This window comes from Zootoca vivipara, chromosome 7 (assembly GCF_965207765.1).
Source record: "Zootoca vivipara chromosome 7, rZooViv2.hap1.1, whole genome shotgun sequence".
In the NCBI taxonomy this organism is placed as follows: Eukaryota; Metazoa; Chordata; class Lepidosauria; order Squamata; family Lacertidae; genus Zootoca; species Zootoca vivipara.
The window spans coordinates 26,634,306-26,650,640 of NC_142590.1; the positions used below are offsets into that span (position 1 = coordinate 26,634,306).

General features: G+C 43.7%; 1 protein-coding gene across 2 annotated transcripts in view; it reads left to right on the forward strand.

Annotated features, from left to right (window-relative positions):
* MCOLN2 (mucolipin TRP cation channel 2) overlaps window positions 1-15,490 on the forward strand; it is a 20,034-nt gene extending 4,544 nt beyond the window's left edge. For both annotated transcript variants that reach the window (XM_035123135.3, XM_088673851.1), the window contains exons 3-14: window positions 552-725; window positions 950-1,103; window positions 2,725-2,800; window positions 2,891-2,987; window positions 4,583-4,682; window positions 7,493-7,605; window positions 8,220-8,369; window positions 8,511-8,612; window positions 8,823-8,945; window positions 9,751-9,957; window positions 12,993-13,108; window positions 14,839-15,490. In XM_035123135.3, coding sequence (XP_034979026.1) covers window positions 552-725; window positions 950-1,103; window positions 2,725-2,800; window positions 2,891-2,987; window positions 4,583-4,682; window positions 7,493-7,605; window positions 8,220-8,369; window positions 8,511-8,612; window positions 8,823-8,945; window positions 9,751-9,957; window positions 12,993-13,108; window positions 14,839-14,875 — 1,449 coding nt within the window. In that variant the 3' untranslated portion in view covers window positions 14,876-15,490. The remainder of the gene's footprint in view (window positions 1-551; window positions 726-949; window positions 1,104-2,724; window positions 2,801-2,890; window positions 2,988-4,582; window positions 4,683-7,492; window positions 7,606-8,219; window positions 8,370-8,510; window positions 8,613-8,822; window positions 8,946-9,750; window positions 9,958-12,992; window positions 13,109-14,838) is intronic.
* The last annotated feature ends 845 nt before the right edge of the window (window positions 15,491-16,335 follow it).

The following is a 16,335-nucleotide window of genomic DNA, read 5'->3' on the forward strand; positions in this document are numbered from 1 at the left end:
TTTTTATTGCTTGCTACTGTCAGAAGATTGGCGGGGATTTGAAGATGGAAGAGCGGGCGGGCGGGGGGGGGGAGATTATTAGAAGCTGTTGTATAAACCTTAGTTAATTTAGCTTGTGTTGGCCACTGGGAAGAGCAGTAGTAGAACCAATTCATCTCCCCAGCTGCTTTGTCCTGTGGTAGAGATGGATCATCCCACCAAGTGCTTAGTTTATCTATTTAAGCTCTACACAGATACTGAAGATCGCTGGGAGTATTCATCAGATTCTTAAGCCTACATTCAGAATTATTGAAGACTTAGTTATGGGAAAGCCTCTCTAGATTCACAAAACTTTCACCCTGCTACTCTGAAGATGTTCACTCCTCGCTGGTCATGAAACATCAAAGAGATGCCAACCAGGCATCTTTTTTTACCCTTACGAAAACTTTAAAAGGCCAGCAACTTTAAATGTCTGAAGTGATTAAAAAAACCACACTTATTTCATTTAATATGTGGCACTGTGTGTATGACAAAATCTAATTCTTTCTTTTTCTTTTTTCGTTTATGTAAAGCTCATCCTTTTTGGTCTGAGTAACCAGTTGGTGGTTTCTTTCAAAGAGGAGAACACTATGGCTTTCAAGCACCTGTTTCTGAAAAACTACTCTGGTGTTGATGAGGATGACTACAGCTGCAGTGTGTACACACAGCAAGATGCTTACAATAGCATACATTTTGTGGTCGATCAGGTAAGTATCCATTTTATGGCATCCACACACACAGGTTAATATCATAGTTCACAGTGCTTTAGATGTGCCAGTTTCTGAGTTGTAGCAACCAAAAGGGCATCTCTTCCACTTTCAAACCCATATTCATCAGCGACTCATTCCAGATGTGAAAATACGGTTTTGCCATTACAGGCTTGCAGCCTTTCTGAAGATGTGTTTTTGTTTTGTGTGTGCTTCTCAACTAGTACCGGCAACTGAAGAATATATCCCTGGGTACACTTGGTTATGAGCAAGATGAAGATGACTTGCGAGGCTTAAAGATTTGTAAAGAGCAGTATAAGAAAGGCACAGTACTTTCCTCCAATGATACACTGCACATAGACAGCACAGTTGACGAAGGTACGGTGCTAATGTTTTTTTTCCCCCTCTGGGAGAAAATCTGTCTAACTTCATTAACGAAGGAGAAATTGAATCCCATTATATCTCCTGTTTTTGTGCAGGTTTTGTACTCTTTCTGTACAGTTTAGCTGCCGGTGCTTTTAAAAACAACAATAGAATAGAATAGAATAGAATAGAATAGAATAGAATAGAATAGATCTTTATTGTCATGAAGGTGTAGGTCGGATCTTCAAGGCTTCCCGTTGCATACCAGGGAACTCATTTTACACCGTGAGGCTGTTTACAAGTGCTTTTATCATGTTGTTACTTCTTATGAATGCTCCTATCTGTAAAAAACATACACCTGTGGCATCTCTCTGTCACAAGTCTTCCATTCCTTGATATGATTACAGCACACAATTTACCAATGGTCTAAACCACAGAGCCTAGGGCTTGCCGATCAGAAGGTCAGCAGTTCGAATCCCTGCGACGGGGTGAGCTCCCGTTGCTCGGTCCCTGCTCCTGCTAACCTAGCAGTTCGAAAGCACATCAAAGTGCAGGTAGATAAATAGGTACCGCTCCAACAGGAAGGTAAACAGCATTTCCGTGTGCTGCTCTGGTTCTCCAAAAGTGGCTTATTCATGCTGGCCACATGACCCAGAAGCTATCTGCAGACAAACGCCGGCTCCCTCGGCCTATAGAGCGAAATGAGCGCACAACCCCAGAGTCGTCCGCGACTGGACCTAACAGTCAGGGGTACCTTTACCTTTACCTAGAGAAGTTCCAGATATTCCTGTGAATTTGCTCTTGCTGCCTTGTAGATTTCTTTCAGAAGCACATTGTATCTTTGGGGTTTATATTTGAACACATGCACTAAAAGTTGCATCTGTGTCTTGATGGAGGTACCAGTATAAAATCAAGAGCTACGGTATACTTCTGTGAGCCCGTGCAGATGACCGTTCTGACCCCAATGTATATTAAAACTCCTTACCATTGTGGCAGAATAATACAGATGAACAAATTCTTGGAGCAGTTTCACTTTCTGCATGGATTCCCTATCTATAGAGACAGAGCCTATTGTTCCTCATAGCTAATTTGGTGGGAATTAGGCATGCATGGGCTTTTGGCTGTATGGATAGAGAAGTAGCATGCTATTTATATGCAGAAGGTGACACAGACTGTTCTGGAGATATGCCATTTCATTGTAAAGTGGGGTTAAACCTTGGGGTCAGTGAGCCAGTGTGGTGTAGTGGTTAAGAATGGTAGACTCGTAATCTGGGGAACTGGGTTCGTGTCTCCGCTCCTCCACATGCAGCTGCTGGGTGACCTTGGGCTAGTCACACTTCTCTGAAGTCTCTCAGCCCCACTCACCTTACAGAGTGTTTGTTGTGGGGGAGGAAGGGAAAGGAGAATGTTAGCCGCTTTGAGACTCCTTCGGGTAGTGATAAAGCGAGATATCAAATCCCAACTCTTCTTCTCTTCTTCAAAAAGGTTGCTGTTTTGCTGCATAATCCTCCATAGTCTTAATAGTCCTAAAATGAATTACTCCCAAGTAGATGTCTGTAGGATCACAGTTCTAGGTTCCTCGTGGTACAATTAGTATTGCATTTATATGTCTTTTGGTTTTTCCTTTCACTTCTAGAGTGCATTGTTGTGAAACCACAGGACGAAACGGGCCACTTGAAGAATTCGTCTTTTTTCAACTTTGAGTTTTATAGGTAAAGTGAGGTTTGGTGACACCAATTTTATTTGTGTTTCTAAAGAAGTGGGGAGAACCTAACATAATACAATTATCTTCCTGCACCCAGGCTGATACAGGTGATAATCTCATTCAAACTGAAAGGCATTGATCTACAAACCATCCATTCTCGTGAACTGCCTGACTGTTATGAGTTTGAAAATACTGTAAGTGCTGTTCATGTTATTACCGTATACACATAGACAATGTAATCCTGTCTCTTAAATTACTTACAATGGGCTTCAGTTCCTTTTCAGTTCAATAGGCTCCCCGCCCCCACCTTGAAAAGTACATAGAGCTGAAGGAGGAAGTTGCTAGAGCGGCAGTCTTCTACACTTCCTCTTTAGCTCCAAGTTTGGATCAGCAAAGAGTGGCCAAGAGGACAGGAGGTAAAGGGGAGCAATATGGGACACTGAAAAAGGAGGTGGTTGGGTGGGAATTTGAATTCCAGAAGAATCGGGGTGGGGCAAGGAAGGAACATGCACACACTGGATCCAATGAAACCTTTGTAACATAAAGTGCATAATCCCCCCCCACACATTTCCCTCAGCCACTGTCAAATCACTTTGATTTGCAATTGTTTCCATTGACAGAACAGTAATAATCACTGATATTTACACCAACCTTGTGATATATTGGATGAGAACACTTCTGCCCATTTCTCGTTGTAAATATTGTCGCATTCAGTTTTAGTCCTTATTCCAAATGCACATTTGCCATAATTGGTTACAGAGTGTCTTAAAGATTCTGTCTGTATTTTTCTGTTATACCTGTTAAGAAAATGAACGACTTTTAGCTTTATGCCAGCATCCTCAGTGTTTTCGAAAGTGGCCCTATTAGACATGTACCAAAATATTTTTTTTCATTTTGTAATGCGACTTAAAAAAAATAGCACATGTGGTGTTTCCCAGCACTGCCAAAGTGTGTGTGTGTGTATGTGTGTATAATGTGTATGTATGAATGAATGACATGGATCCTTACAGATCACCATACTATTTACAAGGGTTGCCATCAAATTTATAGATCATGTGTGTCCACAGATGTGTTCTGTGCCTTGTTGTTATCCTCATAAATCATCATTTTTTCCCCTTTTTACATAGTATATGTGCTTTGGATCAATGCTTTTGTGTCATTGGCAAGCATTGGATGTGCGATTTATTTTATTTTTTACTGCAAAGTCTTTAAATTGGATGGTGGTTCTTTGGAGACACCATGTGAAATCATGTTTGTTTAAAAAGATCCCAGTTCAATTCCTATTTCTGTCCAGATCCCTTGGGAAAGACAAGAATGTGTGTGTGTGTGTGTGTGTGTGTGTGTGTGTGTGTGTGTTACACATATGCTCTGCCTTGTTTGGTGGATGGGGGTCTAACCTAGCATCCAATTTATAGTTCCCAATTTCCAGGCTATTGATGGCTGGGTGCTTAGTTCTGTCTTCCGGCCACAGTAGGTTTGGGACAACATGATAGTCAGGCCTTTGGAAGGTCTGTGTCTATCTGTGTGTTTGCACACAAAGTATATTGATTTTAAAATTTTCAGATGTGTAAAAGTTGTTATGTGTGAGCAGGGCCTTTCCCCCCTAGAAGCTCCATTCCGACACACCTCAGGTGGGTGCCATTGCCCTTCTAAGAGAACAAGGGAGAAGTTCATGCTGAGCTCTGGCACCTCTTTTTTTGGGGGGGGGGGAAGCACTGTATGTGAGTAATGCACACCAATGCTGTATTGCTTCAAGCAAGTAAATTAAAAACAACATTTATCTTGACAGATTACTTTTAGCAATAGAGCCCACAGTGGTAAAATGAAAATATTTTTTGATACGGATGCTGATATTGAAGAATGTAAAGACTGGAACATAACTGGCTCTCGTAAGTATCTCTGTGTGAGATTACTATATCCATGTTCAACGAAGATGAGCTCCAAGAAGCCTGGGGGTTTTGTGTGTGTTTCTCTGATGAGTTGGGGTAGGGGCTGTGGCATGGTGGCAATTTGCAGAGTGAACATTCTTACAAGCAGCAGTTTGTACATATGGCCAGGCTTGTTCAACAACATTGTGCTGCAGCTAGCAAAGGTGACCCAGCTAACCTACCTGTGCCAGTGAGGCATATGGAGTTAGTTTGCTATATAAGTATGCTTCCAAAGCCCAGCAGTTGTGTGCTAATCCTAACCATCTTTTGTAGCGAAGTTGGTTTGATTGTTCCAAAAGCAAAATGCACCACCTCTTACCTGGACCATAATTACTATTTTTTACCTTTAAAACTATGTGAAATGAAAACAAGTTGGTGGTGGTAGAGCGGCTTGTTTGAAATTCTGGGTCTGTAATGGGAATATACTCTGCAGATGCTTAGTCCTCGCTGGGTCTACAAACCTAAGCTTGCTCTGATACCTCTGTCTTATGCTTTTGGCTACGGAAGCCTCAGCCCTGAACATCTGAAATTGAGGGAGTGCAGTAGAGGGGGAGGAGTTAAAAGAATATTTTGTTTGGATGCAGGTTACAAACAGGGTGGATCACGATTTAAATCAAGTCAGTAAGACTTGATTTAAATCACTTTTTTACAGAAAGACTCATTGCGTGGACAGGCGGAGTCCCCCAAACCCCCAGGCGACCCCCTGAGCGGAATAAAGATGCAGGACAACGTGCTATGGGATTCAAATTGGCCACAACTTTATTAAGATTCAGATGTAGGGAGACCTTGGCTCAGGCATTGGGCGTTATCCTTCCCAGTCCCCAGCCGGGGTTCTGGGAGGCTTCGGGGTTATCCACATGTATGGGGGTTGGGGCTGGCTCTGGAGAACATATGTTCAAGCAGAGAGAGCCCACCCCCTGTTCCCCCACTGGAAGGGGGAAGTGATGACGCCTATTGGTATGGTCAAGGCTTCCCCCAATACCCCGATCTTGTTGCCGCAAGGGGGGTGAGGTCTCCGCCTTATGCCCCTCCCTCTAGGAAAATCGCCAAAGAATTCCCCCCAAGGCCTGACACTGCCAAAGTTGTAACGTATTGCTACAGGAAAGGCAAAACCTGCCAATGCAGGAAAATTCCTTTCCGGCCCTTCAACAGCGGCCTTGACGTAACCTGCAAAAGAACTTGAATGAGGGTGTAAAGGGTGGGAGAAGCTCTGGAACCAACTGGTGCTTGGAGGTAAGATTCAGATTCTATTGTGTGAGCCGGACAGTCCCTCCCCTTACCTGGCCATCCCCTGGCAACACCTCCCCAGGCAGGATTGGATGCTAGGCTTGGGTAGGCGGAGACCCCTGGCATGCTACCTGGGAAGGTGGTGCCAGCTCCGAACTACCAGGGAGTCGCCATCTGGGATCAGGGGGCTGTGCGCGACCACGCAAAAGTCGCCCCCGATTGATGTGTGGAGCGGTCATTCTTGCTGGTATAATATATGTGCAACCAGGTGAAGGTTTCATTTTTGGAATAATTTTCAGAGTAGTTTTTACAGTTATATCAAAAATTACTGATTTTGTTATACTATTAGAAATACATAAACAGATAATTATGAAATTATTGTGAGGTTTAATAAGTTAACTGTTTATATTTGGACAACTTTTCTGTTGTACTTTATTGGAAGGAGAAAAATAATCATTTCCTTAATAACAATTTAAACAATTTATTTAACTAAAACAATAACATTATAGCATATGTATCCATGTTTGTTAACTGATGTGGTTGAACATTTTTTTAAAAAAAACTTATTTTAGCACACATTAAAAACTTAAAAACAAATTCTTATTTCCTGATGGATAGCCTTTGGACTATAATGTAACTTAAACAGAAAACTATCTTTAGAAATATTTTCCCTCCAAAAACATTTTATTTTAAAAACCCAATTTAAATTTTTTTTAAAAAAATCCAATTTAAATAAACTGATTTTTAAAAAATTAATAATAATTGATTTTTATCCACCTTTGTTGCAAATCGAAGTGTAGCTAGAGTTGAATGCAAGTACTTTGCTTTTTTTTTTAACCTTTGGACCAATGAAATTTTCTATTGCTGGTATTTTTTTTACTTTTTTTTTGAATTGGAGCTGCAATAGTAAATACTCCCTCAGCCCTAAAAACCCCAAACAGTAAGCTACAGAAACAAAAATAAATTACCACTGAATAATACTAGAACGTACATATGGAAAGTTTCTTCCTGTTTCTGCAGGAAATGCCACTGCAGGAGACCTGTCTCCTAGTTAATTTAACATTTTATGATTCATGTACTCAGCTCAATAGAATGTGCCAAAGTCTCCGAGTTTTGCTCGTTGCCAGTAAACCTGATCCCATCTCTGCATTTTTACTTTTCTGAGGTTAGGAAGTGTGGTGTGGTGGAAACCAACAAGACAGGTGTGGGTTGCACGTGTATGTAGACTTTTCTGTATTATGATAACATGTTAAAATTTTAGCTCAAGCATCTAGCTTCCTTGCAGGACACTACTTGTATTGTTTTGCAAGCGCTCTTCATAAGACTGGGTTCTAATCACTCTTGTTGGAAGGCTACTTTTTGGAAGAGGTGGTACACCTACAGATGTGTAATAACTTTTTCCTGTTCATTCTTTTGCTTCTCAGCCCTCTGCTTCATTTAAGACTTATTGAAAGAAAGGGGGATGTAATTTAAACTTTCTCTCTGAATTACTTGAGCAGCCCTATGCTGATTAAATTTTGCATTTTTTAAATCTCCTCTAATAGTTCAGAAAAACACACAGTATCTTTTGGTTTTTGATGGGGCTGTCATTGTGATCTGCATCGCTTCCCTTATCCTCTGCACACGATCCATCGTTCTTGCTCTGAAACTGCAAAAAGTAAGCATACCTTTGTCTTTGTGGTAGATGTGTGTTTAGCTTAAAAAAAACCAAAATAACTATCCTAAAACAGGAAGGATGGGTTGAGCCTACAAGAAATAAAGTAAGAACGATTTGTCTTGCATTATCTGCCTTGTAGCTTAGTCATGAGTTCTCTATGGTGGCTGTACTACTGGCAACTTTGGATTTGTCTCCGAAGCAACATGGAGGATAAGGCTGTCATCCACTTTCAGAGGCACCATACCTTTGAATACTAGTTGATTAGAACAGAATTAGAGTACTGTACTGCTGCTGCATACATGTCCTGCTTCTGGGCTTAAGGAATCTGGTTGGCCACTTGTAAGAACAGTATGCTAGACTAGACAACAGGACCAGTAAGGGGCCATGCGGCATGTAAAGGAATTATTGCCCACACATTTATGGCAAATATAAAATTTAGTTATCTTTCGCAATCTTCTGCTGGCCTTCCGTAGTTGTGAAACAAAACCACTCTACAATTTAGTGCAATGCCTGTTATAGTCGCTTGGTGGGCTCTAGTAACGTGAAGTAAATAAGTTTTCTGCTCTGAAAGAGTGGGAGTTTTCTAATAGTTCTTCTCAATGCTTAAAAAACAGAGATTTGTGAATTTCTTCCTGGAGAGATATAATCGCCACGTGTGCAACGCAGACCGCCTGGAGTTCTTAAACGGGTGGTACGTCCTGGTGATTATCAGTGATGTGATGACTATCATAGGCTCCATCATGAAAATGGAAATAAAAGCCAAGGTGAGCCTTAAAAAACCAGTCATAAACGTTTTGGCCCGTTCTGAAGCAGCTGCTATGGGAATCCTAAATTGCCAAGCCATGCTTTTGAGGTATTGGAGGAATCAACTGTGCAAAATCTTGTTTTCCTTTGTTTTCTTCCAGAATCTTACAAGCTATGATGTTTGCAGTATTTTGCTTGGCACGTCTACTTTATTCGTTTGGGTTGGAGTCATTCGCTACTTAGGCTACTTCCAGACCTATAATGTAAGCACTAGAGTCAAAAAATTCAGTAGTGGAGTTTTCCTTTTCATGCGTGTGAGACCACCACCTTACTTAGACAAGCAGGTCTGGGTTTGGTCAATGTCTGGATGGGAGACTCCCTGGGAACAACATGTTTACAACTGTGGGTACAATGATGGATTAGATTCCGCCTTTCTTCCAAGAAAAGAAAATAACCCTCTCCTCCTTTCATAGGTGCTCATTTTAACAATGCAAGCCTCATTGCCCAAAGTGCTAAGGTTCTGTTGCTGTGCTGGGATGATATACCTCGGATATACTTTTTGTGGCTGGATCGTTTTAGGACCATACCACGACAAGGTATGTGGGTGTCTCAGTTTGTGTAACTGGGAGAATGTAAAAAGTACGGTAAACAAACATGGTGCTCTCCAGATGTGGCTGAAGCACAGTTCTCAAAGCCTGCCGCCCCAAAAATTAAGCTGTGCATGCATACTCTGCATTCAATATACCTATTTGTATATGCATGCTTCACTCTGTGTTCTGAATGAAGCATGTATGTCTTGGAATCCAAATAACTTGCAACACTTGGTTTTCTTAAGCCAACCTCTTTACTGGAAGAGAAAATCGAAGGAAATAAGGAAGTTTGCTCAGGATGGAATGGAAAACTAGTAGGGCTTTTTGTCCGTGGCTCACTGTCAGGTTTCTCACAAGAGGGCAGTCTTGTATCACAGTTGTCCATTGACTGTGAACATGATCTCTTTACTGAAAGAAGACCGGTCTTGGTAGTTAGGTCAGAAGTTCAAGTGTTTTCATCCTCTTCTTTGGTCCAAAATACCTTCAAACAGCAGCTTAAATTTGATCTTGCTGAAATTGCTGACAGAAAAGGCGCATTGTTCTTTGTAAGACTTTGCACATCCGTTATGTAGAGTTGCAGCACTATTTTCTAACTCAGTAAGCAGTTTCTGAAAAAAGAATATTATTTTATTTTTCACACTGTTTATATGATGGCATTTGGTTTTTTAGTTCAGACTTAAGAGGTTTGGATGATATTTAGGCCTGTGCACTTCGATTTATAGTGGTTTTTTTTAAAAAAAGATTTTATAAAGCTAGCCTTTGATTCTTTCAAGTGCAGTATTCTCTAATTCCAGTTTTTCATGCATTCTAGTTTGAAGATCTGAACACGGTAGCTGAGTGTCTGTTTTCTTTGGTCAACGGCGATGACATGTTCGCTACATTTGCTCAAATCCAGCAGAAAAGTACTTTAGTGTGGCTCTTCAGCCGACTCTACTTGTTTTCCTTCATTAGCCTCTTCATATACATGATCCTCAGCCTTTTCATCGCCCTTATTACGGATGCATATGATACCATAAAGGTAAATTTATTGAGTTTGTGTTTATCAAGAGAGATGAGCTACCGTGTTTCCCCTTTTTTAAGACACCGTCTTATAACTTTTTTTCCTTAAAAAAACACAGGGTGGCTTATTTTCGGTGGGATGTCTTATTTTTATTGCGTCAGCATGGTACGGTACAGCAATTTGCGCGCTGAACAGGCGGTGGAGAAGTCAGCTGAGAGGCGCATTTTTTCCCTGCGTCTGTTGCCGGTTTGCTGGCTCCCTGAGCACGCAGGAGGGGCTGAGGAGGTGACAGGAACAGGGCCGTCTTAAGTCTACCCAGCACTGTGGGAGGCAACTGAGCAGGAGAGAGGGTGGCGCTGTAAGAAGGACTCAAGAACGTGGCCTCATACCAGATAATAACTCTGATCCATCTTGCTGAGGATTGACTGCACTTGGTGATGGAGGCTCGCTAGGGTTTCATGCATGACCTTCGCAGAGCTACCTGAAGATGTGGGATCCTTCTGCATGCAGGACAGATGTTCTGCCAGTGAGCCACCACCCTTCACCAAAGGGACTTCTGATACTTCAAGGAGATGGTTGTGTGTTGCGCTCTGGATGACAGATGCATAGATCTGGAACTGGGCTGGGGTTGACTCACTGGAGCTGCTCTCCTGGTTCCAGGGTTTAAGGGCCAGAAGTATAAAGCAGCATCCTATGTTTCTGAGGAGAGAGGGAGGGAGGGAAGGAAGGAAGGAAAGAGGGAGTGGGAGGGAGAGAGGAAGGAAAGAGGGGAGAGAAAGAAGAGTAGGAAAGAAGGAAGGGAATAAAGAAGGAAAGAAAAAGAAAGAGGGAGAGAAGACAGAAAGGGAGAAAGAAGGAAGGAAGGAGAGGGAAAGAAAGAATAAGAACGAGGGAGAGGAAGAAAGATGGGAAGGAAGGAAGGAAGGAAGGAAAGGAAGGATGTGGAAAAGAGAGGAGAGGAAAATAGAATTTGGTAGGCGGGGAAAGTGGGGAACAAACTAACGAAGGCTAAAAAAGATGTGTCCGAAGGGGAAAGGGGGATGAGGAAAACAAGTGAACCGTAAAGAGGAGGAGAGGCAAAGAGGGGAAAGTGAAAAGGAACAAAAGGAGAAATCTGGAGAGTTGGGCAGGAGGGCAGGGGAGAGGTGGGCAGGGTCCTGCCTGCTCCCATGCAGGGCTTCCACGCCTCGTCAGTGCACGAGGCTTGAGACAAATTACAAAGGCAAACAGGGGCTTTCGGGGACGGTGGCAGCGGAGCCGGCAGCTTTCGCGCACTCGAGGCGAGCCGCACTGACGGGAGAAAGGTGTCTCTCTTCCCCCACCTCCAGCACAGCGGCGAAGTTTGCTTTGTCTCCCTACTTCACGCCCTGAGGCGCCGACTTCCCCAGGAGCAGTCACCCGCCCCAGAATCGGTGCCTGGAGGATCGCTGCCTCTGCAGGACTCTCGCGCGGAGGTTTCCTTCCACAAGCTCCAGGCACCGATCCGCTAACGGCGCCTGCAAAAGGGGCCTGCCCACATCAGGACGGAAGAAAGGGAAAGGCATCCCAGAAAGAGAAAGCCACGCCATGTCCCTTTTGACCGGTTAACGTCCCTCTCTCCCTTCGTGGAGGCTGTCAGAGTAAGCGTGGCTTCTCTCTCCCCGCCTGGGCTGCGTCTCATTCGCAACAGTGTGCAGAGAGAAAGGCACCTCTCTGCTCTGTCCCGCCCCATTGTGAACCCAGCGGGCAGCGGCACGATCCCGGCTACATCCCCACGGCGGCCCTCCCTGCCTTCAAGACTGCTTTGCCAGAGGCACGGCGATCTGCACCCCAGGAGAGCACGGCATCGGGCAGCTGGCCTGGCTAAGTGGGGGGGGCGCCGCTCGACGGAGGCAGCTCCGCCGACACGTGGGCGGCTCAGTGTGCATGCCTCCTCGATGCGCCCCTGCTGGGTGGGCGCTGGGCTGCACCGTGCCATTCAGCCCAATGGGAAGGACGCCCCTGGGCAGGAGCAATGGCGGCTTACTTTCGGGGTACGTCTTACTTCTGTTACTTATAGGAAAACCCTGCCATGGCTTACTTTTTGACTACGAATTAAAAAAGGGGAAACACGGTATAGTTCAAGAAATAACAAGAAGTTCCCAGATGGTGAGCTTCAGTAACATTTACTAACTTTTGTAGTTGCTCCTTAAAAGTATGTAACTGTCTAGACCATTTCCAATATGTGGCGGTGATGGAACCTTCCAATCTCTGTCTATAGTAAGTTGCAAAACTAAGGTTTCTCTATTTTTGGGAATGCTAATGTTCCATTTTATTAAGCTATTTGACAGCTATTTTTCCACATAGAATATGAAACTTCAGATCTTTCAACTTTTGCTGTAATAATAAGGCAGGGAGGCAGGTAAAGGCAGTCCCAGGCCCATGTAGAGTTTATCTGAGGCGGCCAGGAACAGAAGTCTTGGTGGAATAAAGTTATAAACCCAAACAAAAAAAGCAGTCGGTCCCTGACAGGAGCTCACCAGCCCGCTTACCCCTCCGAGGCCCAGGGCAAGTGTACTTGGCTTCTCCCCCCCCCCCACGCACACCTCTGCATGTGCCTGGGCAGTCCTGTTTTGGCTGCACAGCCTCAAGAGACACTGAAAGCCAGAAGATACCACTGTCTTCCCTGCCTTGGTTGTTTTCAACAGTAGTATTGAAAACCCTGTACTAAAGTAGCCTGGCAGAGTGTGTCTTGGAAAGGATATAGTGAACAGGAACAGCAAATGGTGTGATATTTTGTCAAGCCCATGCATAAGAACATTAGTAGTTTTGTACTGATGTTGCAGGTCGAGCTGTTCCATCTAGAATAAGAGGATGCAAAGGGGAGAGCATTTTTATCTCCCTCCTTACAGTGTGCACTATAAAAAGAAAAAAAATTGATCACAACCCTACAACTTGGTTTAGCCTTGCAAGCTTCTGCTGTAACCTCACCTATTCCCCTCCACCTGTGATATACAGGGTCGGGAGAGCAGTATGAAATGGAGAATGGCTTCCTAAACAGATTGTCCCCCCCCCCCCCAAATCTCCTGTTTCAGAAATACCAACAGATCGGTTTCCCAGACACAGACCTACAAGAATTCCTAAAAGAATGTAACAGTGAAGAATATAGCACAGAGCCACGAACGTCCAGGAGTTTCTGTTGCTGCAAGAGGTCAGTGTGTTGTTTCTTCAGATTCCTTTAAATTCCATATAGTTCTTTGCAAAGAGCTTTGAGGTTAAGGTATCCACTTGGCTTTTTTGCTGCTGTACCTTCTGTGCCAGCTTTTAAACACCGGCTGAAAACTTTAAATTCTGCCAGGCTTATGCAAGCAGTTAAGAATCATACGAGTTAGAAGGGAGCCCCAAGGGTCATGTAGGCAAACCACCTGCAATGCAGGGATCACAACTAAAGTCTCCATGACAGAAGAGTACATCCCTCACAATGGGTTACTGGTCTTTGTTTTGAACCTTGTTGTTTTTAAACTTTTTTTTGTATTGTTTTATCTCACTGTTACAAACCATTTTGATACATTTGGGTGGTATAGCGATAGATAAATATTTATAATAAGTAATAAAATAAAACTGTTTGGAAGCGGCTTCTTCTAGCAATGGAGAAGAAAGGGATCTCATGCAAATCTCTCCTCTTGTGGAGCAACTGTGCTAAGGACAGGGCTGCCCATCAGGAAGCCAACAGGGATCATATGGTTGTGAGGTGTATTGTCCAGAATGCCTCTCTTAGTGATTGCATAGGAAAAAAAGGAGTGTTTTCAATTACATTTATTCACAATCATAGAGTTGGAAAGGACCATGAGGGCCATTGAGTCCAACCCCCTGCAGTGCAAGATTCCTTTTGCCCAATTCAGGACTCGAACCCAAGGCTCTGAAATTTAAGAGTGCTGTGGCATCTACTATTGCTCTAGCACTCCAGGAGCAACTAGGACCAAGCAGCAACTTGGCCCTCCAGATGTTTTGAGACTACAATTCCCATCATCCCTGACCACTGGTCCTGCTAGCTAGGGATCATGGGAGTTGTAGGCCAAAAACATCTGGAGGGCCGAGGTTGAGGAAGCATGCCTAAAGACCTAGTTTTCTTTTTAAAAAAAAACAAAGGAAATGCTTATCAATATTGAAGCGATATTTGCCCATTTTGGAGAACTTTTTAAATAGCCCCATATGGACACGTCCTGTACTTATTGTGCAAGGACAGCTTGAGGTTAAGGGCAGAGCACACCGGACTTGTTTTCCTGCCCCACTTATCTCCTTGCATCTCTCTGTTGAGCATAGCAATCATTTGCTGACACCGAACATGTATGTGCTAGCCTTGAACTAAAATAGAGGGTGCGCAAGTGCCCTGTGGAGAGAGACGCATGTTGTCCAGTATTCAGCCTTTGCTGGCTGTCTCTCTTTACACCAAGGGGTTGTGCCAGTCTTTGGCTCATCATAGTAGGCACATAGCAGGGAAGGGCTGTGGCTCAGTGGGAGAGGATCTGCCTTGTATGCAGGTTCAGTTTTTGGCATCTCCAAATATTGGTGGGAGGTAACCTGGTCTGAAATATTGGAGGGCTGCTGCTACTTGATGCAGACTACTCCAAGCTAGGTTGACCGATGGCCTGACTCTGGCAACTTTCCAATGTTCCACCTGCGATTCCTACTGAACATCTGGAATGTGTTGTGAGACCCTCTTGCCTCTTTTCATGAACTCTGGATGCAGGGAACAACCAAAGAGAGCTGTAAGTATATGAAAGGGGACTGATGATAGCAGATCCCGGGACTCATCATTGCCAGGAACTGATAACTGAGGAGGTTGGAAGCACAGAAAACAGTTGCAGCTACAGGTTTTAGCGCTTTATCCTGTCTTTTCATTATTATCCATCTGAAACTGTGAACTTCTTCTTTCCGCAGACGGAAAAGTGATGACAACTTGATACTTATTAACTGAAGATGGGTGGTGCTGGTGTAATTTTTTTGCACACGTGGAGGTAACTGCTGGGAAAAGCTGAGCCTTCTGAACTGCAGTAGAACCACCGCCATGTGGTTCTTTCCCCCCTCTACGAACCAAAGACTACAACTTTATAAAGAGAAGTGGTGGAGTCGTCCTGCAGTCCACAGCTGGAAAGCTCAAAAACTGTACATCTTGAGCTAGCATTTCATCAACAGCTGGTGACCATTTCTTGCTTCAGTTGCAAGCAGCTCATCTTGCAAGTCATGGTCAATGAACTTCAGAGAATCAGTTATCATTTGGTCACTTCTTGATTTGCAACCTGCTTTCTAGGTATTTTTATATTAAAATATTTAAAGGAAACTCACCTCTTAAAAGAACACAGAATATTGCGGTTCTTGGTGACAGTACCTTTTGGGGGATTCATTTTTTAGGTTTCTTTTTGGAATTACAAATGTAGGTTTTCCCTTTAAACCTATGTGAAACTTGTACCGTAATGCTTTCTCTTCTTTCTGGATTTTGTTTCATGAAATTGATCTAAAAAGTTGTTTGATCATTTGAGGTTCACTCAGCCAGGTGTACATTCCCCTTTAAAACAAACAAAGAATCACTCGTTGTGTGGTTGTGTGTGTGTGTATTGTCCCCTTCAATCTAAACGAGGCTGCAATTCTATACATTGGGCAGGAGATGAAACGGCCTGCAAATCCTTCACAAATCAATGGCAATAGGGGGCCTGTTCGCTCTTCATTGGCTTCCGAGGCAGAAAAGAGTTTGCACCCTAAAACCACAGTTGGATTATAGAGCCCCACCAAGACCCTCTTGGCAAGAAAGGCCTAGGGGGCTTTGCCTCCTACCAGGATCTACGCTGCCTTCTTCCACCTCTCACTGTCTGCTTGTAACCACTGGCCACTAGGTATAAAGCAGTAGTGCCGGTGAGGACAATGCGGATTGAGAAGGAGGGTGGAACTTTGGGTGAGCCGCTTGAACTTTAAGGCAATTATAAACCCTCAAAGCTGGTATTAGAGCCCCAAGTCTTTCCTGGCATCTGCAGTAGAAACAATGGCAAGTCAAGGCAGGTTATGTGATTCCTAGCAGTAAATTCAAAAGGGGGGGAGGCAACAGCACAGGCTACAGCCTGCACCCTAAGAAGGAAGGGAGGCAAGCAAACCAGCCAAATCGCGGTCCTTTTCTTTGTTATCTGTTTGGTGGCAGAGGGTGATTTTTTCCCCTTTTCCTTAGGCTGCCCCCATTAAATAGCCGCTTGAATTAGGTAGAGTGGAATGACAGTTCAGAGTGAGGTGAGTAATAACAAGGTTTCATACCAGATTTTTGCGCAGTCAGGCGGAGTCCCCCCTAAACCCCGGGCAGCCCCGAGCGGAATAAAGACACAAGACCATGTTTTTGGGATTGAAATTGGCCACAACTTTATTAAAATTCAGATGTAGGAAGACCTTGGCTCA